General features: G+C 53.2%; 6 protein-coding genes across 6 annotated transcripts; 2 read left to right on the forward strand and 4 right to left on the reverse strand.

Moving 5' to 3' along the window:
- Positions 1–2,300: 2,300 nt before the first annotated feature.
- On the forward strand, positions 2,301–4,355 carry MFIFM68171_06713 (uncharacterized protein; the record flags this gene model as incomplete). Its single annotated transcript, XM_071062133.1, has 1 exon — positions 2,301–4,355. One exon carries the CDS (start codon positions 2,301–2,303, stop codon positions 4,353–4,355), a length of 2,055 nt encoding a protein of 684 aa, XP_070918234.1.
- A 3,660-nt stretch (positions 4,356–8,015) lies between these two features.
- On the reverse strand, positions 8,016–9,044 carry MFIFM68171_06714 (uncharacterized protein; the record flags this gene model as incomplete). The annotated part of the gene is made up of 1 exon (XM_071062134.1): positions 8,016–9,044. One exon carries the CDS (start codon positions 9,042–9,044, stop codon positions 8,016–8,018), a length of 1,029 nt encoding a protein of 342 aa, XP_070918235.1.
- Positions 9,045–11,624: 2,580 nt separating this feature from the next.
- AGP3 (General amino acid permease) lies at positions 11,625–13,449 on the forward strand (the record flags this gene model as incomplete). Its single annotated transcript, XM_071062135.1, has 3 exons — positions 11,625–12,173; positions 12,258–12,370; positions 12,438–13,449. The coding sequence occupies 3 exons, from the start codon at positions 11,625–11,627 to the stop codon at positions 13,447–13,449; spliced, it is 1,674 nt and encodes a 557-aa protein (XP_070918236.1).
- Positions 13,450–14,084: 635 nt separating this feature from the next.
- On the reverse strand, positions 14,085–15,191 carry MFIFM68171_06716 (Cell surface protein; the record flags this gene model as incomplete). The annotated part of the gene is made up of 3 exons (XM_071062136.1): positions 14,085–14,435; positions 14,521–14,972; positions 15,077–15,191. The coding sequence occupies 3 exons, from the start codon at positions 15,189–15,191 to the stop codon at positions 14,085–14,087; spliced, it is 918 nt and encodes a 305-aa protein (XP_070918237.1).
- A 1,270-nt stretch (positions 15,192–16,461) lies between these two features.
- MFIFM68171_06717 (uncharacterized protein) lies at positions 16,462–17,157 on the reverse strand (the record flags this gene model as incomplete). Its single annotated transcript, XM_071062137.1, has 1 exon — positions 16,462–17,157. One exon carries the CDS (start codon positions 17,155–17,157, stop codon positions 16,462–16,464), a length of 696 nt encoding a protein of 231 aa, XP_070918238.1.
- A 771-nt stretch (positions 17,158–17,928) lies between these two features.
- On the reverse strand, positions 17,929–19,263 carry MFIFM68171_06718 (HNH nuclease domain-containing protein; the record flags this gene model as incomplete). Its single annotated transcript, XM_071062138.1, has 2 exons — positions 17,929–18,728; positions 18,801–19,263. 2 exons carry the CDS (start codon positions 19,261–19,263, stop codon positions 17,929–17,931), a joined length of 1,263 nt encoding a protein of 420 aa, XP_070918239.1.
- Positions 19,264–19,755: the final 492 nt, after the last annotated feature.

Here is a 19,755-nt window from a genome sequence, read left to right on the forward strand (position 1 = left end):
CTAGTTTTTGCCCATAAAAGTTCCCTGTCTGCTCAGAAGGGTCCAGAACTGCTGACTATGAGGACCGGAAGCCGCACCCTTTGAACAACAACGAAGACCAGAAGCTGTCATTATTGTAGGGATAGTGAAAAGTAAGTCTGGACCTAGCAGTTAGCTTTTTTTAGGTCTAAATTGCTGACTCAGCAGAGCTTGGGTCGTATATTAAAGACGGTTTTGAGAATTAAAACAGGAGACCTTATGCTCACTCAGTTTCTTTCCATTCCATTCCCCACCCTTCCCGGTGAAGAAACATCGGGGGCCGCTCGCACAGGCAGCCGGGCATCGCAAAAATTGGAAGACAGTACCTCTATAACCTGCTATTTCAATTCCAAGGGGTTCTAGCACCGTACAGTTGCTGCGCGGCCGTTGGGAGCCGGAATCGTAGGCTTTTCGTGGTCCTGACGTAGGAGCTTCGAGCACCTGAAAATCTCTTACTGCCCCGCCCGACAATCACGACTACCAACACCGACGACAACAAGCTACAACGATTTTGCAAGATTAAGGGGGATACTAGATACGAAAACTACTCGACTCTTTCGACATTCTAAAGAAGAGACAAGGCACCCCCCGGCCCTACCCGGGTCTAGGAGAGCAGAGTTAAAAGTCCGGTGGCAGAGACTAGCTGGTACAGTAAAGCTACGAGGACTAGAGCGAATACCGAGTGAATCGACTATTGTCAGATACAGTGTATATTCAGCTAGAAAAGAGTGGATTGTATTGAATATAGCTTGTGATGTGTTGGGGAAACTCAGTCCATGGGGACGTTGTGGTTTTTATCCACACTGCTAAGATTTTTGGTGCCTGGCAGTTTTAATCCCAACCACCTCTGTATCCAACATTAGATGACATTAGAAGATATAAATAGAGAAGAAAGTGGCCTAAGGGAATATCAAGATCTTGCAACAAATATTCTTTTACACCAGTTTGCTGATAAGGCTTATATAGGCTGTTCAAGCTCTCCCTGAGAATAATATTGAGCTATCCTTACTTACAAGGCAGGACATAGATAGATAGGTTGATGTTAAAACAGAGACGGAGTTGGGTTCGGGCTGGGTCGAGGTCAAGTGCGATAGCACCCAGTACTCTACAAAGTCCTCTGTGATGCTCTGATTACAAGGGGATAATAGGGGAGATAGGCGATCTGAGCGAATGGGAGGATTTTACTTCTCCATGGTGCGTTATATGTCCGTGACTGACACTTCGCGAACCAACTACGGTTTAACCCCGGCACTTAACCAAAGTGATAACAACATAGTCATTATTTAGACGATTAGCAAGAAAGCCATCAATGTGGCTAGCGTCAATGTATCTGATGCCAGATTTAATAAGAGTCACCTTAGGTACTCGTGATACGAATGAAGCCTTTCGACTACAATATCTTTTGTTCGTTACGACAAGTCCATGGTGAAGCTGTCATCGTAAAGGTAATTGATCCAAGATCAGCCTCTGCAGTATATGTCTCGTCATTTAGCTGCTTGATTCACTTGTCCACGATCATGAAGGTATGAACCATCAACGCTCGCAGAGCAACGGAGAGGTTGGGGAAGTTTCCGACTCTGCCTTGGGAGATAGAAATGTCTTTTATCGGCTGGGAGAACAGGGCATTTGACGATGCGTTGGTGAAAGGATATGCCGGGTGGCGAAGATAAGTCTCTTCAGCTGGCCAAGGGAATCCGACCTTCGAGGATTCAACAACATAGAAACGATGCTCATATAGGAGTACATAGATATATCAGAGACCGACCACCAACTCTCTCCAAACCGATGGTATTACGTTCCTTGTCGCAGTGACAAACGTGCGTGAAATTCACTTTGTGAGTCACCCCACTACTCCGGTCTCCTTCTAAAGCCAATCAGATCCCTGGGGAGATGTCTGCACGCATCCCCATTGAGGCAGTGGCTTTCCCCATAACAGCGGAAATTGCTAGCTCCGAAGGAGCTGAGGAGGCCGCCGCCTCAAAGTTCGAGCCGAAAAAGACTGATGGGTCCAACGAATGCTCGCGATTCTGGGCCTCCGCACGCAACAAAGCATGATGTCTTTTCGACCATGTGCCCGGCCGATGTTAGCCACAACTCTCTGCCATATTGTCCGGCATCCCATACAGCGATCAATCGTACAGGTCAGCATTTCTGCTCGACGAGCAGTTTCAGGTCGGCTGCCAGCACGGAGATCCTCTTCTTCCTCCACGTCATCGTCGGCATCACAGGCCTCTGGCCGGGCATCCGGCGAAGAAAGGAAGGAGGAACGCAGGCGACTCGTTATGCAGGGATGGAAAATTACTGCTACGATCGCTTCGATTCTAGTGACGGGGGTTGGCCTTTACGGCGAGTATATCCACGAGCCTCTGAAAAACAGAGGTGTCTTTGACGCTATTGTCGACAGGACCGTCTACCGGGTGTTTCGCATGAAAACAAGGGAGCTGGCGCCTTCGCCTCAACTCTACCAGCCGCTCTCCCTACCCCGCGAGATTCGGCTGCTCGTCCTTGAGCCGGGCTCCGGTGCCGACGAGCCGGTCAGATGCAGGCTCGTGCATGTGGACCTGCTGTCCTGGCGGACACGCTATGACGCGCTCTCGTATACTTGGGGCGACCCGGCGGTTCGCTCAACGATCCTATGCGACGGGCGGCCAACGTCCGTAACGACAAACTTGCACAGCGCTCTGGTCCACTTGAGGGATCCGCACTCTCCACGTGTGATCTGGGTCGACGCGCTGTGCATCAATCAGGTGGACATGGAAGAGCGGGGGAAACAGGTGAAGAAGATGGCTCTTATCTACTCCCGCGCCCGTCAAGTGTTGATATGGCTGGGCGAGGAGACATCGGATGTCGTGCATTCTCTATCCGCGTTACAAGAGCTCGGGCCGACCTTCCGGACCTTGCACTTGCGGCGCATGCTGTCGAACGCCGCACCATGGCTTGAGCCTTTCATACACGTTTTCTTTCCCTTCCCCGCGATACCGGACCCGACGCCATGGGAATCTGTGTGCACCCTACTGGAACGGCCGTGGTTCCAGCGTATGTGGGTCATACAAGAGGTTGCCTTGGCACGACGTGCTACTATTATATGCGGCCACGATACGCTCCCATGGCGGACATTTGAGCAAATTTGTTTGGGCATCTCGTCATATCGGCGCTTAAACGGGCCCATTGTAGAGGCACCAAGGCCGGACGTCGACCACGCTTTACATGTCGCTTATATGATCCGTGAAATCCGCAAGGACCGGCACAGCTTATGGCTGTCACGGCGCTGGAGCAAGCCTACGTCAAGCTTCATGGATATGCTGCACCACACGAGGAGCCAGCAGTGCGGCGACAGCAGGGACAAGATATTCGGTATCCTCGGTATCGCCAGCGACGCGGACCCGAACGATGCAGCCCTCAGCCCCAACTATAGTCTTAGCGTCGCCGAAGTATTCAAGAGAGCCACCACCTGGCATATCATGAAACGTAAGAGCCTGATGATGCTCTCGTGCCCATCGGATAAGGAAGGATCCGAGTACTCCCTTCCTTCCTGGGTGCCCGATTTCACGCGTATCGAATATCACCGTTCACTCCTCCGGATGGAAAAGCGGTTCGAGTTTGACGCCGCTCTGCATGGCGTGGTCGAAGTTAAGATTTCGGACGACGGTAATGTACTGACGCTGCGGGGAATCGCCATCGACCGGGTGAAGCGCGTCGCGACGCTCGAGTTCCCGGGGTCGCTCGAACCGTCTGCCACCTCCAAGGCCCTCCACCCACCCGATGGCGTCCTTGACCCGGCCGTACTCGCCAAGGCGCGCAACTGGCTAGCGGAGTGTGTGCGGATTGCCAGTGAGGGTGATGCAGGAACCGAGACGCGCCCCGGGACGGCCGTTGGCTATTGGCAGGAACAGACATTTGGCTTGTCGAAAGATCGGTGGAACAAATTCTGGCGCACCATGATTTGGGGCCTCAACCCGCACGGTCAACAGGCTAGCGCATTGTATGGCACCAACGTTAGGGAATACGCCAAATTTGTGAACCAGACGGGGCTGGAAGGGAACCCTGCCTGGAGAGTTGGGGTCACCGTATCAGTCAGTCTGGCAGAACAGTGTATGGGGTCGTACACGGTCGACCGCCGATTCTGCGTCACTGAGCGTGGCACTCTCGGTTGGGTACCGCGTGGTGCAAGGCCTGGAGACTTCATCTGCGTTCTCAACGGTGGAAGCGTTCCGTTTGTTCTTCGTCGCTGTGCTGCGGGGTATAAGCTGGTAGGAGATGCGTATATCGAAGGGTGGATGAAGGGAACTTTCTGGCAGTTAGTCCAACTACCAGAGCGGGATTTCCCCCTTGTTTGAGCAGACTCTGCTATCATAAGCTGCGAGTTACTAATATATGAGCTGGAACACGCTTGAATCCTGGCAGTTATTCTACTACAATCTATTAGTTAAAGGTGAAGCTTTGGCAAGCGTTGGTAGGCTGTGGCGCGATGGTCAGCCTGGGAAAGGAAATAGCCGCCAGTCTTAAGAAACCTAACAAAGGCGGCAAGCGTCGCGTCAATGTCTGTTTCGTAGTAGCCTTCTTGCCAAGACAAGACCTTGTCCAGCCTCGGCCCTGTAGGATGGTCACCCAGAAGACAATAGGCGCGGGAACTATACTAGCCCCCGTTCCTCTGACTGCTGGTTTACTTCTGACTGTCCAGTACTACTCGGTATAGTAATAGATGCGCGTTACAGGGTGTTCGTCGTATCTATGTTACTGGCGGTCCTCAAGAAGAGGCTTCTATAACTCCGGTTAGCCGGGCAATCCAAACCAACCACTAGTTTAGCTTACTCTAGACTATATAAGAGATAATCCTCTACCTATCGGGCGTACTTATAGCTAGGAATAGGGATAACTGCACCGTCGACGGACGCCCTATAATGGTCGCCTTTCTCGCAACTACCATCCAACTAGGAGCAAAAGTCATAGAGATCTGCAAATAGATGCCCAATATATTGATATCCTAGAATCTGCTCACACCCTTGTTTCCCAGAGCAAAACGATTCGTAGCCAATATTGCGATCGACCAGGTCGACAAACCAGGGATATACGGACCTACACCGACACGATTACTGGACGCTGCAGAGGAACTACCGCAGCAGTATGTCGAGAATTATATAATCCGTTCTTGCAATTCTATCTAGATATAGTAGAGGGACGAGGTATATCCCGATAGTTATTTAACAGCCAACAGATCCGAGATCATCAACACCGTTATTAAGCAGATAGCAATCGGGCAGCGTAGCAAGGCGGTTCTCACTACCCTCAAGGTTACACCGTTTCCAGAGGCATTTGGCGAAGACAGCTTAACAGCAAGTAGGCTACCTAGGCCGTTACTTGAAAAGGTCCTCTGCACTGAGGGCTACACACTACTCCTCAACTTGGACAGCGGCAGCAAGTTTTTTTCGCATATCACGCCTCAGCCCTCTGACATTTCCTTTCGGGACCTAAGTATAATCGAAGACAGCTACCAGCCACCTCTAGCAGCTGACTAGTCCATTGCAGCCGACAACACCTTGCACATACCGCACGGCGCGAGTCTACAGTACCCGGACAACCGTAAGGTCCACATCACATTCAACGCCAACGTAGGTAGTTTTATACAGTAGGACATAAAGAAGGCTCCTGTAGTAGTGTCAATGTGGTTCTCCAAGTAGCTCCGGAGGACGCTACAGAGGAAGGCGCTGCAGAAGCTATTTAAGCTGGACAAGAGGATGATACCGCCAGACCCCTGTAAAAATGTAAGCTACCCGAGGACATCGAGATGCACTTTCTTCCGCTGGCAGTCATGAAGGAGCCGGAGGACTCGAAACAAGCGTCGCTGCAAGCAAAGATCGATCCTGTCGCCGCGACGGCGATGCGGCTTCTGGGGTTCAATCTGGGGGTTGATGATAGGGTCATTGGTCTGATCCTTGCGTCGGACGCCAATGTCGACCCACGAGCTGGACCGCGGAAGGTATGGTATAAATGTGGCTACTAATTATGTATCGTTTGGAACGTATACGCCGCTCTCTGTACCTGAGAGGGAGGGCATGTTTGTTGGGAAGCTCTAAATGTTCTACTATGCTTGAAGCTGGCTCAATTTCCTGATCCAGGCTGGTACCTAGACAGCAAAAGCAGGGAGATCGTTGTTGGTTGTATCTACGATCCCGCAAAGTGGGAGCGGAAGACGGGAAGAGTGGTCAAAGGGCCACACAGGCAAAGGGCTGGCTAGCTGACTAAGGATGTGGGCTCCCACACCCCCCCAACAGAGAGCTACTACCATCTTCCAAGGTTATTCCCAACCGTATTCGTACACAATATCCTCATTTCGTATTGATGAGGGATCTCTAATCTACCCACGGTATCTTTTACACCACCATTCCCAGCGTCTTGACGACGTCATGGTATTTTTTTCCTTCAACAATAACTTCGTAAGCCCGCTCGCTAGTATCCCTAGCCTTTTACATTCACTCGAATCCTCAAGAATTCCTCTCAGCCTATTGAAATGGTGCAGAACACTTATCTACACCCATATACCCAACAAAACAAGGGGGAGGGCAAACACCTGGACGGACAAGATAGTCAAGATAGATAAGACAGGCTAGGCAACACCACAACAAATCGGGTCCCTGCAGCCTGGACAAGCTCAAAACAAACATGAGTAGAGAGAATTACGGCTATTGTGATCGAGATACACTATCTTTTGCTTAGACAATTACCCTTGCTTAAGGTGTATAACTAATGCAGACTTAATTTTTTTTTTGAACAAAATTATTAGGTGTGACTCAAGTAGATAATGGACGTCTAATTCAAGCGTATTTCAGGCTTCAGCTTCGCTAGGCATACTCTACTTCCATCTTTTTCGAGGCTCTCAGGCTCACCGTCTTCTCTGTCCCATAGCACCAATTCGAGCTTTCTATCTGGTAGTACTTCGCGTATAAAGCTTGATCACTGCCATGTCTTCTTGTTTTTAATCCCGTCTCCTGTGTTCTTCACCTTCCCACCCTCCCTGCTATTAATAGCGGTAGATCCGAGAGCTAATGCAACGAGATCCTCTAGTAGTGACAACGCTCGGCTGTTAAAAGGCGCAACTTAGAAACCATATGAGGTAGTGGACGACTACTAGGGCGAGGTGCAACCATAAGACCGTAAAGGCTAGATATAACGGCAATCCTTAGAACGAGAAGTAGTGTAGTTGGCGGTATGGCGAGAGATGAATATCCGTGAAGTTGTCCGGAACTGTTTGCCAACCTGGCAGTGTGCGCAGCCCGGAGTCGCTGAGGTCAGACTGATCCAGGTCTAACCGCCCTTCAATGTTCGGGTTGTACGCCCAGTTTCCTCCGTTATCACCGAACTTCCGGGCAGCGTAAATTCCGTAGGTGTAAGGCAGCTTTGCCAGGGCGTCTGACGGAAACATAGCGAGGAGCGTTGCCAAGCATTTGGCCGGCTGTTGTAGCATACCAGCTGGAAGGCGGAAACCACAGTCTTGCTTTGTGTGGAGTCGTATCGATACGGAGAGAAGCCGCCAAGGTCCGTGTCGAAGGAATCGAGCCAGTGCTTTTCCAAGCTGATATAGTTGTTCCATGTCTCGAACCGGTTGAAGTAGGTAGCCGGAGATGCTTGAATGGACGCTCGTAATACCGAAGATACCTGGTTGTATGAGAGGTCTGATTCCGCCCATCTAGCGTCGACCAAGCACAGCGTGTAACCCTCTGCGCTGCCAGACATACCGTCCTGAGCAGAACCCGCATGCTTAGCTATGAAAGCCGCCGAAATGCGTATATGCTCAGGAAGGTGGTCGTCGACGTTTATAAACCCGAGACTGTCGTTAACTTGTGAGAGTGTATCGCTGTCTAGGTTGACTTGGAAGGCGGAAGAGCAAAATACGCTAGCACCAAAAGTCGTTTCGAGGCTGACGGGGTCTATTGTTGCGCAGGAAACTGACAGAAATGGCTGCCTCCAGCCAGAAATTTCAATGAGAGCGACTTTCTTAGTCACCACAAGTACACGGCACTAGCCAGGGGTAGCCGGCCGGTGACTGGGCCCAGAGTTGTCGTTGCCATGGCAATGTCGTTCCCCAACAGGGCAGTTCCTATGGATATATCCCTGAGCAAGCCATCGTGATACATGGTGAAGTTCGTGTCGAACGGGTCGTCCAGGCGGAGGAAACTCAAGGCACCAAGAACGAAGCCGACGATTTGCGAGATTCCAGTGGTGTGAAGGGCCTCTCGCGTTGTGTTAACCAAGAGTCCCCGGGTCTCCGCCAAATCCAACCCCGTACAGCAAGAGCGTGCGGGACCACGAGACAAAACCTGGTCAGGGAACAGCGCAGCTGTCGGTCTGCCAATGAATATCTGAAATTGATCTGGCCCAGAAATGTTCCCTCGGTTATGGCGGAGCTGCTGAAATTCCGACGACCCAACAGCCCTCCAATCCACCGTCGGCAGCAGCACAGTCCCACAGCTAGGCCCAGCCAGCATAACAAGGACGAAAGAGACAAAGATAAGAATCAATAACACTGTGTGCTCCTTCATTCTCCTCCGCGACATCAGTGAGGCTGTAAAGGGCCTGTCGAAGAGGTAAAGCGTATTGCTAATCTGGTAAGGGGCCGTGAGAACCCCGAAAGGAACCCCGTGCGAGCTCCTCGTCAGGGCGTACCGGATGTGGTACATGAGGATGTCAGCGAGCGAGGTGACGATGAGTGCCTCGTAGATCTTAGCGGCAAACAAAAACCAGCCCAGCTGGATGCCGTTTGGCCTCCACGACGGCCCGTAATAGTATAGCAGCGGCATAAAATACATGACCGTGACCGGTGAGAAATGGACAAATAGCCAGCGTTTTAACAATGACTTGCGTAAGCTGTCTGCAATTCGCTTTGGCTCTTCTAGTGTGGCGCGCTCTTCTCTTGCTGTTTCGAAGGGTTGAGGCGGCTGCTTGTCCTTGTTGCATTCAAAAGAACTCGAGGTCGAGTCAACCGATGGTATAGGTTTGACCTCGAGCATGTTACTGGGTGATGCCAACATGTTCGGGCACTGGATTTGGGCTCCTATAGAGTGGCAGCTGATATCGAGGTCAGTATGTGGAATGACTATCGGTATCAAGGTATATGCTGAACCATATCTATGAATATGAGCTCTTCGGTGTTCAGGTCGGTGTTGAGGGTGTCGCCGACCGCCCGCAGTAACTGTTTTACTTGTGAAGCATACTACAGTCTACCCAAGCTGCCTCGTATGTTGGTAGCGGCTAGGCAGCAGTGATTTGCAGAAGCCAATTAATATGTAACACCCAGTAACTTACATCAGTTGCAAGGCTTGTCTGCAGAGCTTAATTCGCTAAGTAATTCGGTGAGGATGCAGGAGGCTCGGTCTGAGATGCAGGGTACGGGCGATGGTATTAACCGTACCGCATCCAAGGCATATTCAGCCCCTCCACATCACGCGCGGAGGAATATTTTGCTTTGCCGGAAGGAATTCTGGTTGTTAGTAAGGACTGTACCGTTAATCCCACTTAACACTTCTAAACTTGCGTTGTTTCCGCACATTGCGGCACGACCAGTCGAGTGCATCTTGATTATATTGCATCCATAGTGTGGACCTGTTCGACCACCACAGGATCTTATCTAACAATTTACTTAAGGCCCCTCTTCTAGACCCGTACCCATATTGAGCCTGCTGTCCAGCTTACACAGCAAATGTGAATGCACATACGGGCACGGAATACGTACGTTGTAGAAACACCCGCTTCCAATATTCTTCCGAGTTTTCCCCGGTAGGATCAGGCGATCGTACGGGCTGGTGTGGCACCAACTGGAAGTGGTCGTCGCTGCGGTCGATGTTCCACTCAATACGCATTGCAAAACGGTATCGTGGGCGTGAACGCGGGGGATGGCCCGGGGAAGCTGATCAAGAGGCGCTTATCAAGGTCCGTAATAACTAACGACTCGTATCGGATAGTACGGGCAACCAATCTTTTCAATGGTCAGCTTGAATGGAGATGCGCAACTGTTGGGCGATGCGGGGCGGTTGAAGCAGGCTTGAGGCTACCTGAAGTATCGTGACTGAAGTATCGTGAATTTTACACTTCCTCGCATCCGGGGCCTGCAACTTCGGACCAGTACGTAAAGGTCTGACGCCTTTCTCGGATCTGTAACCAAGAAATAGCCACGGAACGTTGTGATCTCTAGTTAGTAAGCACCGTCCCCGAAACTTGCGTCTTGTGTAGCCTCATGTGGGAGTACGTCTTGGGCAGACAAGGTAAGTACAGCACCTACCTACCTTAGGCTAATGCAGATGTCGAATCGCGGTACATACCAACAAGCACCTTGTCTAAGGTAACTTATCTAAGGTACCTTAGTTTGCCTTGCGCCTCTCTTGGGCCCGTGCCAAGCCATGGACGCGGTTGAAGTGGGACGGCAACCCTCTGTAATCAGAATCCTCGGGACACTTCCGCGAGCCAGCTCAAGGCCGTTCCGGAGAGCCAGCGGTGAACAGATGCACTGGCCTTCGAAACTCCGGCTATGCGCGTAACCAGACGGACGACGCGCATTCCCCCAGAGAAACCCACAGGTCCTGTTGTGTCACGCCGGATATACGTGGAGTGTTGCAATCCCAAGCACGACATGAAATACTAGGTACACACCAGTATGGGAAGAGTGCTTGGAGCCCGAATGTATGAGGAGCCAACTGCACAGTAAGCCCCTGGAGGCTGGCATAGGATCGGCATTGAGCGTTGGAAATGATTGTTGAATGCACAATCAGAGGATCTTCGGATGGCTGGTTCGGTGGTGCTGGGAAACAGTATTTCCGTCAAACCTGCCGAGTCGGGATCAATCAGGCGTCCGGAGTCGGTTGCGGATTGAAACCGCTCGAAGCTGTCTTTCCCGTCCTTATCACTCTGGAAAGATATCGTGTTACCCGCAGTAAATCAGTGTACTTAGTCGCTACGAACCTTAGCAGGCCAAACCCTGCGACAACACTAGGAGTTGTGGAGTTGATGGTGTCACTATCCGGTTAGGAACCGGACGAATGCTGGGTTTGCGCGGGATGTTGCGTGGGATGCCTCCAATCGCCCATCTTGGCGCACCAATCGTACCCGTTGACGCAGTAGCAGGTCCTTGCAGCAAGGCTCACGCCAGCGCATTGCGCGATTCATAGCATATGTGATGCGACAAGCCTCCCTTGCTAACATATTGCTAAGCATCGTTGCGGTCGGACTGTTAACCAGTTCCTAGCGGGGCCGCAACACCTCGGTCCATGCGACTTCCTCTGCTCCAAGGCTACCAGGATATGGCGAGACCATATACCAAGGTAGTCATAGTCTTTCCCGGAAAGACGGATCATTGGATTGGGGTGCATCAAAACTAGCGGTTGGGTAGTGGTGTCGCAGCAGTAATATCTTGGCTTTTCCGTTCTTTTCTTTCACTGCAGACGAGCTTAAACATCGTGTACCACCCCAGACGGTCCCTTCCTAAATCACTTCCTCCCAGCCCGTCCCTGATCGACACCATCACCTGCCCGAAACTGTCTGTTCCAGCTCTCATCCTTCCGATCTCCTAGTGCTACCCTGACCAAGAAAAAGGGGGATAAAAAAAAGGATCTAACAGAATGCATTTCCTTCCCGGCTGGGGATCCAAACCCACCGGCAACGGCCCCAAAGGTGGCGACACCGTCTCGGTCCACCATCGCAATGCCCACAACGCCGAAGCCGCGACGGCGACGACGACAGCGGCAGGGTCCGAAACGGACGACTTCCGCGCGATCGACCCGCAGAGCGGTGTCAAGCGCGGCCTCAAGACCCGCCACCTCTCCATGATGGCGCTGGCGGGCATCATCGGGCCGGGCCTGCTGATCGGGTCGGGCGGCGCCCTCTCGTCGGGCGGCCCGGCCTCGCTGCTCATCGGCTTCGGCGTCATCGGCCTCGTCGCCTTCTCCGTCATGCAGAGTCTCGGCGAGCTGACCACGCTCTACCCCACCGGCGGCGCCTTCACGGCCCTCGGCGACCGCTTCGTGGACAAGGCCTTCGGCGTCGCTGTCGGCTGGAACTACTACATTGTGTGGTTTTGTGTGCTGGCGAACGAGTATAACGTCATTTCGAGCATCATGGTGTTTTGGAGTGACAGGGTGCCCATCTGGGGGTATTTCTTGATCTTTTGGGTGAGGTGTTTGCTTGTTCTCATGACTAATACCTTGGGTATTATAACATATGGTGCGGGTTGCTGACTGGATGCGTCGCGGCAGTTTGCGTTTCTGGCGTTCCAGTTGCTGGGTGTCGAGACGTTTGGCGAGGCCGAGTTTTGGCTGGCGCTAATCAAGATTGTTGGGCTGCTTGCCTTCTTTTTGTTTAGTATTGTGTGAGTCCACCGTAACTTTGGTTGGTTAGTTTGGTTATTAATTGCAGTGGCTGACCGTGCTGAAAAGTTACGCCTCGGGCGGCGTCAGGGGGGGTGACGCGATCGGCTTCCGGTACTGGAACGACCCGGGCGCGTTCGTCGACGGCTTTAGGGGTGTCGCCTCCGTCTTCGTCTTCTGCAGCACCTTCTACGCTGGGGTAGAGTCAGTCGCCGTGGCTGCTACCGAGACTAGGAATCCTGGCGTTGCCGTGCCCTTGGCGATCCGCCAGGTCTTCATTCGCATCATCGTTGTCTACATGGGCAGCGCCTTTTTCTTCGGCCTGACTTGTCCCGCCAACGCTCCCGACTTGATCGGAGGTTCCAGCCGCGCCCTCAGAAGTCCCATGACCATTGCTCTTCAGAATGCGGGCTGGGAGGCTGGCGTGCATCTCATCAATGCGTTCATCTTGATCACTTGCGTCAGCGCTGTCAACAGCTCCATCTATATCGGCAGCCGCACGATTTTGTACATGGCCCAAGATGGTAAGGCCCCGCGGTTCCTGGGATGGACTGACAGGCGGGGTGTCCCGATCCCTGCCATTCTGTTCACAAACCTCTGCGGTGCGCTGAGCATGATGAACGTCAGCACGGGCGCGAGTCAGGCCTACAGCTACATTGTCAACCTCAGTGGGGTGTCTACATTCATCGTATGGGCCGCCATCAGCTTCACCCACATCCGCTTCCGCTCTGCATGGAAGACGCAGGGGCATTTGGAGGGCGAGTTGCCGTTCGTCTCGCTGTGGTACCCGTGGAGCGCTTACTTTGGTCTTGGCGCGAACATCTTCTTAGCCCTGATCCAGGGGTGGTCGACGCTTGCACCGTTCAATGCCGGCCTGTTCGTGGATGCGTACATCTTGTTGCCACTGTTTGCTGTCGTGTACTTTGTTTACAAGCTCATCTTCCGGACGAAACTGTGGAGGTCGCATGACATTGACCTGCAATCTGGGAGACGGAGGGATTTGGACGAAGGGAAGCAACTCGAGCAGGATCTTGTCAACGGGGCACAACCATGGTGGAAGGTGGGTTGGAAGGGTCTCTGAGGTTGGCCAGCAAATTAGGTTATGAGATTGGAATGGTTTAATTATGGCTTTGCGAGATACCCTCGATTCTTTGGAGGTCTCAAGAAGAGGTTTCGTTTTTTTATAGGATTGTTCACTTGTTCCGGGATCTCGAACCCTGAATCATGGGAGTTGCCCTGCAAAACAAGCTTAAGTTCATCAACTTGAGACCGCATCTTTCTGTCGCTATTCTAACGATGACAAGTCCAATTAGGAACCACGCAAGATTCCCAGATTGCAGATCTCACCAGGGGCATTGCACCATGTTTGATTCTGGGCATCTGCTTATTCTATTTACTAGTTACGACAATCTCTTGTATAACGTAATTCTTAATATATACCCAAGGAGAGAAAGAGAATCTTCCACAAAGCATCTTTAAGCACTTAGAGACTGCGCTAGCGGTCGACTTAGAACTATGTCATATGGCACTTTATCGCAAAAGTAAGTTCTACAGTCACAGTTCAACTGACTGTCACTGGGACTAGGTAGCAGCGACGTGGCAACATAAAACTTGGACTCGGCATCTAACTGCATCGTACAAAATCAACATCTATCGTTTCAAGGACAAACCAACATAGCGCGTTAGCGAACCCAACCTGAAACCTCAGCTTCAACCTCAGGCTCGGAAGGGCTCAGCCCTCTTCCTCCGGCGGTACTCGATCGCGCGCTTCCTAGCAGCCGCGCTCTGGGTAAACGCAGCACTGCCGCCGAAAGGTCCAGCAGCGGCCCCGTTGCGGACACGCACTATGCAAACATTATCCACGCCAGCAACGGTAGCATCACAAGTCATGCCAGCAGGCATCTGCACAGTCAGCGGAAAGTCCCTGCTGGTCGCGAGGCTCAGCCCCTGGAATCCGAAGCCGGGAACATCCTGCGTCACCTCGGCCTGCTGGAAGGCGGATTCGTCCGTCCCGCCAGACGTGCCGTCGATGGCGGCCTCGAGCGGGCCGGCGCCGTCTTGGTTGACCTGTTCAACGGCTGTCAGCCGCCCATCCCATCGGATCCCAGCACAGAAAACCACAGTGGCAATCCAAAAGCGAAACCCCGCTCACCTGGTGGAACACCATCTCAACACTCCCATCATCCGCGCACGTTGGCAAGCCCGACGTAGCCCCGGCCCCAGCCGTGGCAGCTACGTTGCCCTCGGTGGCCGCGGCGCTGTCGCTGCCCCTGTTCCCGCCGCCGAACAAGCCGCCGAACAACTGGCGCGCGACGCGGGCCACGCCGCCCGCCTCGCCCCTCTTCATCTTCTTCTTCTTCTCCTCCTGCTGCCCGGCGATGTCGTCCTCGACGCCGACCGAGGAGTTGGCGCCGCTGTTCCTCGGCGCGGCCGCCCCGCCCATGAAGTTGGTGATCATGGTCGCCGCGTCGATGGGTCCGTTGCCCTGCGTGCGCCCGAGCGGCCCCACCTCGCCCCGTCGGATCTCGCGGTCGCGGATGATGGCCGTGTCGGCTTGCGAGCCGCACCGGTTGGTCGAGCAGTCGCGCGGGGTGCCGTCGGCGACTGGGCGGGCGGGAAGTGGTTAGTCAGATGGTTGGTAACTTGGAAGTGGGTGAGAGGAGGGGAGGAGAGTGGGAGGTTTTGGGGGAGGAGGGGGGGATAATTACTGGATAGGCCGGGCATCTCGACACCGTTGGCGCCGCGGATGAGGGTGACTACGCCGTGGGCCGACGCCTGGGCGCTGAGGAGGGTGAGGAGAGGGATGGCGTTGGTGGCGCGCATTATGGGCGATGGTTTTTTGAGGGAGAAAGGGGGGGGGGGGGGGGTTTGCTTTTGGTTGCAGAGATGAGATGCGTAAAGTTTGCCTCCAGGGCTGTGAAAGGAAATAGAGTTGATGGTATTAGTGGACTGGGAAGAAGAGGAGGAGGGATGCGGTGGAAGCCTGAGAGGTCTGCGCCTGCTCTCACACACACCTCAGCGGCAACGACTCGATGATTCATCACTGTATTTATACTTTGATCTCCTCTCTCCAGACTGCCCGCAGCGCTCTCCGCCATCGCAAGGTCGGCCTCGATTCCGCATCGTCGAGACCCATCGAGGCGCAGCATCATGATACAAAACAGTACGAGACACCGCTGAGCGCTAGCAGCTCGCCAAGAAAGAAACAGGAGGCGAATCGCATCTTCCCGTAGTTCTAGCGTGCGGCCCGTGAGATCTGCGGCGTGGTTCTGTCCGAGCGATCACTGAAACCTTCCCCGGCCTTGGCGCAGATAACCCGGGTCTGACCCCCTGACTGGCTGCCGATAGTTTATGCGGGATGTTTTACATTGGGTTTTTCTACGACTAAGGAACCAATCAATTGCCGAAAACATACGTTAAGCTCCCGTTCCCTGCCGCAGATAGCTATGTGGAAGGCCGGTCTTCCGGGTTGGAGGATGTTTGGGAGATCAGAGACGTTTCTGGAATACGAGCGTTTGGAGTTTCGAGTTCATGGTCCGCGGTAATTGTAGACGACGTCTTGAACTGACTGGGAACTATCTCCAAAGTCAAAGTGTTGAAACAGATGTGCGGTAACGGAGTCTACATATGTGTTGGCGAAATAATCTACTTAACCGTGCTGGCCCCTTTCGCCCACCTGGAGCTGAGACGCGACGCTGTCTGTGGCGTGGGGCTCTGCAAGGGCTCCGTGCGGTTGACGGCTCGGAGCGAACCAGACCGCCACGACTTCCGACTTGCATGTTGCGGAGCCGTAGGTATCACCGTAGGCAAATAATGCCTCGTGTTACTACAATGCTACCAGGTCCCTGGAGTGAGCCGCCCGATAACGCTTGCTCTCTCGAGCTAGTACTAAGTCTGAAAGCACCTAAGTGTATACTGCTACTTCTCCTGATGCCGACGCTTCAGCCTTTCGAGAAAGACATCGTCGACTTTGGAATCCGCTCCATCGAAGACTACAACCCTAGGATTTGGACTGCGCGTGTTGGGTTGGTCCTGTTCTGTAACATCCTTAGGCGGTTAGCCAAAGTAGTCCTGCGGGGATCGGTTTAGAGGGTCAATGACCTAATTCGCTGGCCTCGCTGTCACAGCTACTCCCAGGACAGTTGTCATGATTGCCTGCCCATTCCTCGTCGTCTGAACGTCCGAGAAGAATCTCTTGGCTCTTCCGAGGCCCAAGGAGGTGGTAAATACCTTCGGGGCCAACTGGGCTGAGGTGGCCCCCATCATTACCGTTGAGAACCTCAACGTCTCCAAACGGCAGAGAGCGCGGTGGTGGACTCCGATCCATCTCTGCCAGCATCCTCTCCAGCAGATCGGTGACGCGCATCAAGGTCTGATAATGGATCTGCAGCTCCTGCAGATTCCCATCGTATGTGTCTCGCCCACCGATGACCCAGCTGAAGCGAGTTCTGGTCGTCATGGCACGCGACCCGTCTTTTCCCTTTTTCGCCACCGACTTTTTAGAGCCCTGGAGCGTATCTGCATTGGCCGTGACGATGTTGTGCGCGTTCCGGATTGCTGTCTGAACCAGGATAAAGGTCCCGTCCTTGGCCGTGTCAGCGTTGGTGATATCGAATACTCGGTCCCGAAGTGCTTTGGTGTAATTGATCTGTTCGTCCACGGTAGAAAGGAATCTTAGAGCTGCCTTTACTTCCTCTGGTGCGCTTATCAAGGCGGCCGTGGTCTGAGTGAGGGTGAACGCCTCGTTGAAGAGGGAAATTACGGTCGTTATGGGCTCAAGGGCAGCCATCGCACTAGCGGTGGAAGTATTATTCGTGGCTGGAGTTGAATAGGAGTGGAAATTAGTAAACCGATTGTGTGAGCAATAAGATCCCGAGGTGAATTAGTAAACGAGTTCGGAGGGCTCGTAGTGCGACCGGATTCTTGTCCTCAGGGATTGGAATTGAAATAAGGCTGCGCAAGTCTAGGCCCCTCCGGTTGGTGTACTTACGAGCGTAGGATGTTTTGATGCGGAGTCGACCACGGTAGGCATAACCCGAGGCTCAACAGGGTATTTGGGAGGCAACCACACAATTTGCGTGCTAGTAGGTCTAGGCTTGGAGTGACACTCGCTCAGCCTCCTTTGACCGGCATCAGTTGCTACGCCACTCTAGGCCTACGTAACCATACAATGGAGACTACCGTGGTATAGCGGGGCAGAACCCGCAGCTCCTGCAGGAGGATGATCATGCAACCGCAGTCTTATGGCGTCCTAATGTCACACCGAAACTGCGCAGCACAACCCATGCGCCTTAAGTAGTGCAGATGAAGGCTGTAGATGCCGGTGGTAAGCGGCTTATCTTCTTCCGGTACTTGGTCCACACCCCGTCATTTGTGCGCGCGCATAGTGTGTGTGTGTTAAGCTTTTTGGCCTCTGCTAAATGGGCGCCGAAGTTATACGTCTACGTGATTGACTTCGCCTGCCCGCTAGCCTTTAGATGTGTGTTATAGTCCTCAAAGCAAACATGCCATGGCTTAAGAAAATACATGCGGATGAAATAGGAGACAAAACTAAGCGCCGTTACCGCGTAATCCCCCGGAGTTTATCCCGCTTCCTGCTTCGGCGAGCCGAGTGCGATTGGCAGCTATCCTCGTCCACCTCTCGGCTCGCGGTACCCCAGTGTCTAAGTTGTGAGGCACTGTCCATTGTTGATGACCGTCTGGGCGGTTTGTCAGATGGCCCTGGTCCGATAGCCGTAGAGTATTGTCCAGCAGGGACGCTATGGAATGATCCTCTCTTCCTGTGACTGTGGTGATCCAGCTGGTCGCCGATTTTTCGTCCTGGCGCACCGGCGGCACTCCCGCCACCGGGTCTTGTCTGTGAGGATGATGATGCTGTCGGTGACGAAGAGCGGAATGATGCGAGCGGAAGGATCTCGTCTTCGAGAAACACTAGACCAGGGCCGATATCTGCCGCTTGCACCACGTTAACTCCACCCTTTGGGTCGCCGTCGCCGGGGCGTACTAGCTCGGTGAGAGCCGGGAAGAGCACGATCGGCCGCGGCAATCTTGTCGTCGGCCCAATGTCTCTTAATTGGTTCTGCACCTCATCGCATGCCGACTTTGGATGCCAGTCAAATAGCCAAGTGGAAGGGTGGCAGAACAGCTTCTCCCCGACATCTATTCCCTTCTGGACTATCGTCACCAAGCTGCCTGTCCAGTTCTGGTCATCCTCTTCCGACCCTGACCTTGGTCTAAAAACGGCGAGGAACTCGGTCAACAAGTCCACACACGGAGGTTTTCTATCCCGCAGGTCTCTAGAACCAGGGGCGAGAAAGAAGGCAGTAATCATTCTCCAGTGTGACAAGGCAGCTTCCTCTTCTGTTTTTTTTTTTTTTTTTGGTATCACGTCAGCCATCTTGGGATGCTATAAGAGAGTGCGCAGAGGCGAACCTGGGCTTCGATCAGGACGCAACAAGGTAAAGCGCCCCAGGAGAGCCACGACCTGAGGATCGAGAGACGTTTCCTTGGGATGGCCGTGGAAGTCAATGCTTGACAGTACGACTCTTGCGATGCAGATCCGCAACCCTAGCTTCCTGTATCTGGGTGTTCGAAGCAGCTCTGTGAGCTCTTCTGCCTCTTCTTGTTCTTTGACGACACGATATTCTCGAAGGTCTTCTTTTATCAGATCGCCGAAGCCATTGAAACGGTCGCTAACGTCATAGAATGCTTGCACATGCGAATCAATCAGGTTGCTTAGTTGCATCCATGACCGCTTGATGGATGTTTCGTCCGGGGGTTGAAGAAGGAAGTCGGTGTCAAGCTTGGGAATGGTTACTGGACTCTGTGCTGCCATCTGCGGTGCCTTCATGGAAGTGTCCATCGAGGGCTCCGATTTGGATTGCGCTTTTCCCATCGCCGCTTCAGTAGGCCGAAAGGGGTAGGCGACTAGGCGTGAGGTCGGGAGGTTGAAGACTAGCCGTGGTAGAGCCTGGTGTCCTCCTCCGAGCTGGTAAAGGATGGGAAACAAGACCTGGAAACAACCTGGACACACGGGCGTTTGGAGGGTGACGAGTCTGTCATGCCACTTGCCGTTGGGCGCTGGATCCGCAGCGCAAGGCTGAGTGTCCAACGTGGCGCAGCGGGATCAGCATGCATGGTGCATAGATATTGCATGATGCCGTTCATCGGATTGGAACAACCATTACAATTCGTTCTAGGCAACTCGGCTGTGAGTGGCGAATGACTGTCAGCCAGTGCCCAAGGAAAATCGACCACCAATACATTTTGTCAAAAGTATTTTCTTAACTATCCGTAATACGGTGCATGCGGATTTTTCATAGCATGCTTCACACCAGCAGCACGGTGACTATGTACCGAAGTGCCAAAGCCTGTAGCGTCTCTCGGC

This window comes from Madurella fahalii, assembly GCF_045866475.1.
Source record: "Madurella fahalii IFM 68171 DNA, scaffold_3, whole genome shotgun sequence".
Classification (NCBI taxonomy): domain Eukaryota; kingdom Fungi; phylum Ascomycota; class Sordariomycetes; order Sordariales; genus Madurella; species Madurella fahalii.